This window comes from Phyllobates terribilis, unplaced genomic scaffold, assembly GCF_046119375.1.
Source record: "Phyllobates terribilis strain yellow unplaced genomic scaffold, ASM4611937v1 Scaffold_9__5_contigs__length_417890890, whole genome shotgun sequence".
Lineage (NCBI taxonomy): Eukaryota > Metazoa > Chordata > Amphibia > Anura > Dendrobatidae > Phyllobates > Phyllobates terribilis.
This window is the reverse complement of record NW_027362769.1, coordinates 306989291-306999386: the sequence shown is the minus strand read 5'-3', so window position 1 is coordinate 306999386 and position 10096 is coordinate 306989291. Positions and strand designations below refer to the sequence as shown.

General features: G+C 45.2%; 1 protein-coding gene across 1 annotated transcript; it reads left to right on the top strand.

Moving 5' to 3' along the window:
* The first annotated feature begins 3494 nt into the window (after positions 1-3494).
* Positions 3495-7565, top strand: LOC141160977 (uncharacterized). Its single transcript, XM_073645771.1, has 2 exons — positions 3495-3986; positions 6459-7565. Exon 2 carries the CDS (start codon positions 6710-6712, stop codon positions 7526-7528), a length of 819 nt encoding a protein of 272 aa, XP_073501872.1. The 5' UTR covers positions 3495-3986; positions 6459-6709; the 3' UTR covers positions 7529-7565.
* The last annotated feature ends 2531 nt before the right edge of the window (positions 7566-10096 follow it).

Here is a 10096-nt window from a genome sequence, read left to right as displayed (position 1 = left end):
GTGTGCAGTTTGTCACCTAAGCAGATTAGCTTCAGCAGGGTCTGTTGCTGCTTGGCCAAGGCAGTGCTTCCAGCTTGCGACTGATGTGTTCGTTTTGGATATGGAGGCTGAGGAGGAAGTGTAGGAGCTGTAGAATGTGGGGGCAACCCTGATTGACCCAGGACCCGCAATCCTCGGCGTCAGCAAGACGAGTTCCATCCTAGGGTCCGACTGGGTCCCATCTTCAACAAGATTCACACAGTGTGCCGTCAGTGAAATGTACCGTCTCTGGCCACAAGAACTTGTCCATGTGTCCTTGGTTAGGTGGACCTTCCAAGTAACTGCGTTGGTGAGGGCATATGTAATGTTCTGGGACACGCTCTTGTGTAAGGCAGGGACGGCATAACGGGAGACATAGTGGCGGCTGGGGACCGAGTACCGAGGGCAACTGCCGCCATTAGGTTGTGGAAAGCTTTCATCTCCATGAGCCTGAAATGCAACATTTCCAGTGCAAGCAGTCTAGAAATGTGGCAGTTTAGTATTGTCACCTGTGGGTGGCTGCGTATTTGCACTTGCATTCCAAGGACAACTGAACTCTGCGCTGGGACAAGGACGTGGTTGCAAGTGTGCAATGACAGGTGCAAGGTGGGAGGCATCTTTGCCTGGGTCATGGACAAGGGGACTAGCATGCACACACAACCACGGAACAGGCAGTGATATCATCTGCACACACCGTCTCTGGACCCTGGCGTTCGGCCCAACTAGTCGGGTGCTTTGCTGTCATGTGCGTGAGCATGCTGGTGGTCTTCAAGCTGGTAGTTTTGCTGCCCCTGCTGATACTGCCACAGCAGATGCTGCAAATGGCATTTTTGGGGTTAACTGGACAGTCTTTAAGAAAGAGCCAGACTCTGAAAGACCTAACAGTTGGACTATCAACTTCCCTCATTTTGGTGAACAGTTGCCCTCCTTTTGTCTGTTGCCACTCCACAGATTGTTCCTGCCTGTTGTCGTGCTACGCCACCCACTCCCTCTGCTATGCTGTACTCGCTATGCATGTCACCTTTCCAAGTTTGGTCAGTGACTTCATTGTCCACTACCTCGTCTTCCATGTACGCACACTGGGCTTTTTCCTGACTTTCTGGCAATTGTCTCATCATCATCCACCTCTTGCGACAGTAATTGCACTTTCCCACCTTTGCCTTTGTGTGATCGTGGCTGCTCAAATATTTGGGTATCACTACATGCGATCTCCTCATTCCCTGTTTTGAAGTGAACTGACTGAGAGGCCAGAATCTATAAATGGAAATGTGAACAGCTGAACTAGTGTGAACTAGTGCTATCAGCAGGATTAATATTCATCGGAATGAGACCTTACAAGGACTGTTAGTGTAGATTAATAAAAGTGGTGTGGAATCTCTGTTTAAAATAAGTGTCAATTCTCTCCCTGGCTCAGCTGCAGCTCTCCCTAGTCTGTTTGACCGGTAGACTGTGACGATCATAGGGTCCCGTGTCTTATATAGACCCAATGACGCTATGCGGCCAGCCAATCACTGTAATGCCACAACCAACATGGCTACGGCATTACACTGACTGTCAAGCAATCCCTGCATGGTAATTGGCTCCCTAATATGCGCCAAACATGCGGGTAGTGCACCTGAGCTCCTGCCCAACATTTAAAAAATACCAGCCGAGTAACGAGCATCTCGAGCACTGTGATGCTCGGGCAAGTAACGAGTACTGATGAGCGAGCATACTTGCAAGCACTCAATACTCGAAATGCTCAGAGCTCGCCGAGTTCTTGCGAAATGCTCGGACGGAATTTTCAAGTCCCCTTCCCTGCATGTTTGGCGCTCTTTACAGAACCAATGAACATGCAGGTATTGCCTGCCAGTCACTGTAATGCCACAGCCATGTTGGTTGTGGCATTACAGTGATTGGCTGACCGCACAGCATCATCAGGTCTATATCAGACCTGGCGCCGCTGTGCTCGTCAGTCTACTCCACAATCAGACAGTGTAGGAAGAGGTGCTGCTGAGCTATGGAGAGATTTGCTTGTTTATTAGGTAGTGTAGGTAGAACTCAAGTATATTACACATATCCATCTCAACAAACAGTCCTTCTGAGGACTAATCCATCTGCAGAGATATCAGGCAGGCAGTGTATATGGCAGACTGCAGTATATATCAGGGCTGTGGAGTCGGAGTCGGTGCTCATTTTGGTGGAGTCGGTATAAAATGGACCAACTCTGACTCCTAAAATATATAATAAATTGGGTACAGTAGTTCAATGCAGAATGTGCTGAATATTTTTTCATAGGAATTTGGGAAAGTTATGAAATGTCCAATAAATGGCTGTTCTGTTCCTGATCTAAGGCTACATTCACACACAGCATTTTTGCTGCGTCTTTTGAGGTTAAGTTTTTCAGCTTCAAAAGCAGATCAGCCTTTTAAAAATCCGCATCACCTGAAAGGTTTTTGAGCTCATAGATAATGTTTTCAATAGCAAAAGCAGATTAGAAAAACTCCGCACAAACTGACATGCTCATTCTTTGTGAGGATCCGTTTTTGAGCCCAAAAACGTATCCTCAAAAAACAATGTGTCTGAATGTCATATCTTGAAACCCATTGACTTTGCTGGGATGCCCAGAGTCACTGCATTTTACTGCAAAAAATGGATCCGCAAAAACGCTGTGTGTGAATCATGGCCGTAGCCAGCAAGGGGCAGGGGGTGCAGCTGCCCCCCCCCTAGAAGAAGGGGCACGCACCTATCAAAACTCACTTGTATGCTGCAGTGCTCCCGTCCTGCACCGGCTCCAGACTGCAGGGGGCAATCTCCCCTCCTCTGTCCTGTCTTCTGCCGTCTTCACCAGAGAGAGGAGGGGGAGGGGTGTCTGCCCTGCACAGGATCCGATTCCTGGGCCCGGAGCTGGAGAACGTGAAAGTACTACTGCTCATCTCTGTCACAGGAAGGTAACTAATGCTAATATTGTAGGTGATTATTATGTGCTCTCTGTACAATGTGTGAACTATATGTGCGATATGTGCAATGTACCATTTGCTGTCTGTAGCTGTCATCTGTCTATCACACTCTATCTATCCCTCCATGTATTCATCTATCTATCCATCCCTCTATCTATCCATCTATCTATTCCTCCATCTATCCCACTATCTATCTGTCAATCCCTCCATCTATCCATATCTATCTATGACTTTATCTATCTTATCTTATCTATCTATCCATCCTTCCATCTATCCCTCCATCTATCCATCCATATGGCTATCTATCATCTATCTATCCATATATTTATCCAAACATCCCTGTATCTATCTATCTCTCCATCTATCCATCCCTCTATTTACCTATCCATCCCTCTATTAATCTATCTATTCATCCATCTATCCCTCCATAAATCTATCTATCCCTCTATGACTTTATCTATCTATCTATCTATCTATCTATCTATCTATCTATCTATCCATCCATTTATCCATATCTGTCTATCCATATCTTATCTGTACCAAAAAGAATGAAAGCTGGGTAGCACACAGACTAACACTCCTTTTTTTTTAGCACCAGTTAGGTACACCTCATAGCTGCCCAAAAGAAGGCCCAGGACAGGCATTGCTCATCTTCAGTAACACATCAATTGATAGTTGGAATAAATAGACTGCATTCACCACATCTTCTTAAGGTGCAGGCTTTATTTTCAAGTGTAGGGGTGTGCAGTATGAGGTTTGTGCAGCAGCTGAGGTGTGCAGTATGAGGTTCTGCGGAACAGTATGAGGTTCTGCCCCCCCCCCCTAGTTTTGATCCTGGCTAAGCCCATGGTGTGAATGTAGCCTGAGGATCTAGGCTTTGTCTTAGCTGAGATAAGTCAGTGCTGCACTCCAGCACCAGTGAAGCTCCTCCTCTACAGACAAGGGTAAAAAGTAAACACACTCAGAAAGAAGGATGGCCTGCTCTCATCCCAGAAGAATTGCTAGAGTGAACAGGATAACAAGATTAAGGTAATTTCTTAAAGCATATTTAAACTTTCAATAAACTGTGCATAAATCAATAGTCCAGTATACTGTATGTTCTCTCTGTATGCTTGATGCTTGTTTGCTTTTTCTTTGAGCTCATATACTTTTGGGAAGCTAGCTTCTATACAATATACATACAATATACAGGGAAAATACAGCAACAGGATTGATGAGGACTTATATGACGACTTGTATAGGTATAGAAGCCAAAACATCAAGTTATTAGCTCTGTTATCAGTTTCTTTGTTCCTGGAGTATGATACACAACAAACTTGCTCCCTCCCTCCTCCCCTCTTCATAGACTGCGAAGCATTTAGTGAGCTGTACCCTAAGAAAAGCCTGAGATTGGAAATTCAAAGTAAAGCTATCTAATAACATATTTTACAAACTTTATGTTTGTCATCTGTACTATTGATTTATGCAAAGTTTGCTTTATTTCTATCTAAAATTATACAGTGGGGAAAGTATGTATTTGATACACTGTCGATTCCCACCTACAAGGAATGGAGAGGTCTGAAATTTTTAATCATAGGTACACTTTAACTGAGAGAAACAGAATCTACAGGAAATGTCTGACCTCTGTAATTGCAAATAAAGGTTTCTGTACCAAATATTAAGTTCTGTTTTTCTATTGTATCAAATATGTACAGTGCCTACAAGTAGTATTCAACCCCCTGCAGATTTAGCTGGTTGACACATGCGGAATTAACTTGGCATTGTGACATTTGTACTGTAGATCAGCCTGGAAGTGGGAAATGCACTGCAGCAACTTTTGTTTTTGTTTTTTTTTTGTTTTTAAAACGTTAAAAGTTAATTCAGAGTGTCATTTATTATTCAACCCCTCAAACCACAAGAATTCTGTTTGGTCCCCCTAAAGTATTAAGAAGTAGTTCAGGCACCAAGAATAATGAGCTTCACATGTGTGGATTAAAGATCTCTTTTGCCAGCCTTTTCTGACTATTTAAGACCCTCCCCAAACTTGTGAACAGCACTCAGACATGGTCAACATGGGAAAGACAAAGGAGCATTCCAAGGCCATCAGAGACAAGATCGTGGAGGGTCACAAGGCTGGCAAGGGGTACAAAACCCTTTCCAAGGAGTTGGGCCTACCTGTTTCCACTGTTGGGAGCATCATCCGTAAGTGGAAGGCTTATGGAACTACTGTTAGCCTTCCACGGCCTGGACAGCCTTTGAAAGTGTCCTCCCGTGCCGAGGCCAGGCTTGTCCGAAGAGTCAAGGCTAACCCAAATACAACAAGGAAGGAGCTCCGGGAAGATGTCATGGCAGTGGGGACATTGGTTTCAGTCAATACCATAAGTAACGTACTCCACCGCAATGGTCTCCGTTCCAGACGAGCCCGTAAGGTACCTTTACTTTCAAAGTGTCATGTCAAGGCTCGTCTACAGTTTGCTCATGATCGTTTGGAGGACTCTGAGACAGACTGGTTCAAGGTTCTATGGTCTGATGAGACCAAGATCGAGATCTTTGGTGCCAACCACACACGTGACGTTTGGAGACTGGATGGCACTGCATACGACCCCAAGAATACCATCCCTACAGTCAAGCATGGTGGTGGCAGCATCATGGTGTGGGGCTGTTTCTCTGCCAAGGGGCCTAGCCATCTGGTCCGCATCCATGGGAAGATGGATAGCATGGCCTACCTGAAGATTTTGGCCAAGAACCTCCACTCCTCCATCAAGGATCTTAAGATGGGTCGTAATTTCATCTTCCAACAAGACAACGACCCAAAGCACACAGCCAAGAAAACCAAGGCCTGGTTCAAGAGGGAAAAAGTCAAGGTGTTGGAGTGGCCTAGTCAGTCTCCTGACCTTAACCCAATTGAAAACTTGTGGAAGGAGCTCAAGAATAAAGTCCACATGAGACACCCAAAGAACCTAGATAACTTGGAGAAGATCTGCATGGAGGAGTGGGCCAAGATAACTCCACAGACCTGTGCCGGCCTGATCAGGTCTTATAAAAGACGATTATTAGCTGTAATTGCAAACAAGGGTTATTCCACAAAATATTAAACATAGGGGTTGTATAATAATTGACCCACACTTTTAGGTTTAAAATTTAATAAAATTCAGCTGAGCAACATAACTTTTTGGTTTGTAAGATTTATGCTTCTGTTCATAAAACCTACTCTCGTTTGCAGTTTGAAGGCTCTAACTTATTTGCATCTTATCAAACCAGCTAATTCTGCAGGGGGTTGAATACTACTTGTAGGCACTGTATTTCATGCAATAAAATGCATATTTTTTAAATCATACAATGTGATTTTCGGGATTTTTTTTAGTCTGTCTCTCACAGGTGAAGTGTACAATTGCAGACTTCTATATTCTTTGTAGGTGGGAAAACTTGCAAAATTGTCAGTGTATCAAATTCTTATTTTCCCCACTGTACATGGTTCCCTGTTCTTGCTGGAATTATAATATACATTATTTTATTTTAAAGGACAAAATTATTTTGAGAGTGAATTTATATGATCACAAAATGTCTAAGAAGCTCCCCATGAAGTCAGCTGTATTTGAGCATTTCACAGTGACTCAAGATGAAAAATATTTTGTGTGTCAATTTATGACAAGTAACCCAGAGGAAAACAAATGCTGTGATGCCAAAATCAGTGCAGTGATAAAAATGCTCCTACAAGAGCTTCCAATCTAAAAAGACATTTACAACGCTTCCACCCAAAAGTAGTCAAAGCTATGACTGAGAAAGATAACAGCAGCACCAAGAAACCAGAGCCCAGCACTTCCTGCCAGGCAAAGGAGGAGGAAAGAGCATCGCAAACATCATTAACAAGATATTTTGTAAGTGACAAAGTTACTGTAACAATGACAGCAAATATGTTTAAAAGACAGTTCATACAGCTTGTTGTGAAGGACGGTGTACCATTATCATTATTTGCACGACCAGCTTTTACAGCTCTTAATGGAGAAATAGCCCGCAAACTTGGTGTTTCTCTGGAAAGAGAAAGTATTAGAAAATTAGTGATTGAAGAAGTCCTTAAACAAAAGGAAGATCTTAAAAAGACTCTCAAAAGACGCTTCATGTTTCTTAAAATGGAGGCCTGCACACGTCACAGAGTGAACTATTTTGCCATCAATGTTCGATATGTTTGTGACAACAAAGAAATTGTTACCAAGACACTGGCAGTAAAAGATACTAAAGCTCATCAAACCAGCCAGTTTCTCCAGGCCTTAGCGGAAAAAGTTCTGCAAGATAACAAACTCAAAAAAGAACAGGTTTTTGCTATTGTAACGGTCAATGCTTCAAACATGATAAGTACAATTAAACTGATGAATGAGAGTAATGAACAACAGCTAGAAGAAAATGTAGGATTCAGTATGTTTGAGATGGAAGGCCACAGTGCTGTTCATGTAACTGAGGAACAAACAGATATTACAACAGAAGAACAGCAAAATTATACTTTAGAAATAGATGATCTTGTTGAAGCTGCTTCAAAGCACTTTCCTATTCATCACATGTGCTGTGTTGTGCACACGCTTCAGCTGGCAACTTAAGAGATAGTCTGCAAGAGGGACTTGCTGGAAATCTGATTGGAAAAGTGAGGAAATTGGTTATCTAAATATCTTGATTATTGTATCATAAAATGATTAAATGTCTGATGTTCACATTTTACTACAATAAATTTTTCACTTAAATATAAGCAATATATGTGGGAGTCGGAGTCGGTGTAAGGTAAATTGAGGAGTTGGAGTCGCAGGTTTGGCTTACTGACTCCACTGCCCTGGTATATATAGCACAAGAGGCTCCATTCCAGTTCTGTCTGCTGCTGCTGTTAGACATTTCTAGACATAGGCCCTGGTCTTTGGAGCCAGGAATAATTTTTCTTTTTGGATCTTAATCCTCATTATTTGCTTAAAAAGCAATCCAGAGAACACCATTTTTCTGCGCCATTTGTTTGTTGGCAGTGCAGAATACAGCCAGGTCCTTTCCATATTATAGTGCTAAAAATCCAGCTATTTAAAACTGTGGTTTCCCGTCACACGGATCAAATATAACTAAGCTCCAAATTCAGCCATTTGTAGTGCGCGTGGAAGATGTTGACCTCCATTTAAAATGGGCAAGGCATGTGGCAAGGGACAGGGAACTGGACGTGATGGTGCATGCCGAGGCCGTGGGCAAGCTGAAATTGTTCCACAATAAACACCCACATCTTCTCGCCCAGTCTTCCTGTCCCAATTCCTAGGGGACCGCAACACACCAATACTGAACCCAGAGCAGTGTCAAAAGGTTGTTGGTTGGATAGCGGATAATGCTTCGTCACTTTGCCACCACTTTGCCACCGCCACCACCCTGTCTTCCACACGGTCAAGTCTCAGTAGCCATGAGTCTGGACTGCATATTCCTCACCCTGATACTCCTTCCTCCTACCATGTCAAGTGCCCGGAGACAACTGATCCCACACTTGGACACTCCGAACAGCTGTTCACTTTTCCATTTATAGATTCGGGCCTCTCGCCCGGTCCACTTGAAGCGGGGCAAGAGGAGATCGCATGTAGCAATGCATAAATATTTGAGCAGCCACGGTCACACAAAGGCAACGGTGGGAAAGTGGCACAAGAGGTGGACGATGATGAGACACAATTGCCAGAAAGTCAGGAGGAGGACCAGGGTGCGGAAGTGGAAGACAAGGTAGTGGATGATATAGTAACTGACCCAACCTGGCAGGAGGACATGCAGAGCGAGGACAACAGCACACAGGGGGAGGGAGGCAGAGCACCCCAACAGAGAGGAAGAAGCAGTGTGGTGGCCGCAGACAAAAGGCAGGCAACCGTTCCCTGTAACACCAGCATGAAGGAAGTTGCCAGTACAACTGTTAGGTCTTCCCGAGTCTGCCGATATCCCCAAAAAGGCCATCTGCACCACCTGCCAGGCCAGCATCATCAGGGGTGGCAAAACTGCCAGCCTGACCACCACCAGCATGATCAGGCACATAGCAGCAGAGCACTTGACCTTGTGGGCCAAACCCCAGGGTCCAGGAACAGTGTCTGCGGGTGGCACCACTGCTTCTTTCGCTGTTGTGCATGCAAGTCAATTCCCTGTCCATGGTGCATGCAAAGATGCCTCCTGCCCTGCACCTGTCGTTGCACACTCAAGTAGGAACATCAGGAAGCACGTCCTTGTCCCAGCACAGCGTTCAGTTGTCCATACACCAGTCCTTGGAACGCAAACGCAAATACGCAGCCAATGCCCCACAGGCCACACTACTAAATTCACACATTTCGCGACTACTTGCGCTCGAAATGTTGCCTTTTAGGCTCGTGGAGATGGAAGCATTCCGCAACCTGATGGCTGCGGCTGTCCCTCGGTACTCGGTCCCCACCCACCACTATTTCTCCCGGTGTGCCATCCCCACATTACACAAGCACGTGTCCCAAAACATTAGCCGTGCCTTCAACAGTGCTGTTACCAGGAAAGTCCACCTAACCACAGACACATGGACAAGTGCTTGTGGGCAGCGATGGTACATCTCGCTGATGGCACACTGGGTTAACATAGTGGAAGCCGGGACCCAGTCGGACCTTGTGACGGAACGTATCCTCCCGACGCCAAGAATTGCGGGTCCTAGGTCAATCAGGGTGGCCCCCATTGTCTACAGCTCTTGCACCTCAGCCTCCTCCTCCTCAGCCTCCATTTCTGAAATGACCACATCAGTCACAAGCTGGAAGCACTGTAGCACTGCCTCGGCCAAGCGGCAACAGGCTGTGCTGAAGCTAGTATGCTTAGGTGACAAACCGCACAATGCTGAAGAGTTGTGGACAGCTCTGAAAGGCATGGTCGTGTGTGACAATGGCCGGAACCTGGTGGCGGCTTTGAGGCGAGACAAGCTCACACACGTACCATGCCTGGCCCATGTGCTTAACCTCGTGGTTCAGCGGTTTATCAAATCCTACCTGGAGCTTTCGGATCTGCTTGTTAAAGTACGCTGCCTGTGTGCCCATTATAGAAAGTCACCTACAGCTTCCGCCGCCCTAGCGGTGTTTGCAGCTTCTGGCTCACAGACTGGTGTGTGATGTCCCCATGCGTTGGAACTCTACACTGCAGCTGTTGGGAAGGATTTGTGA

Excerpts from the sequence above, each read along its gene's own strand:
- LOC141160977 (XM_073645771.1), top strand. The coding sequence starts at position 6,710 with ATGACTGAGAAAGATAACAGCAGCACCAAGAAACCAGAGCCCAGCACT.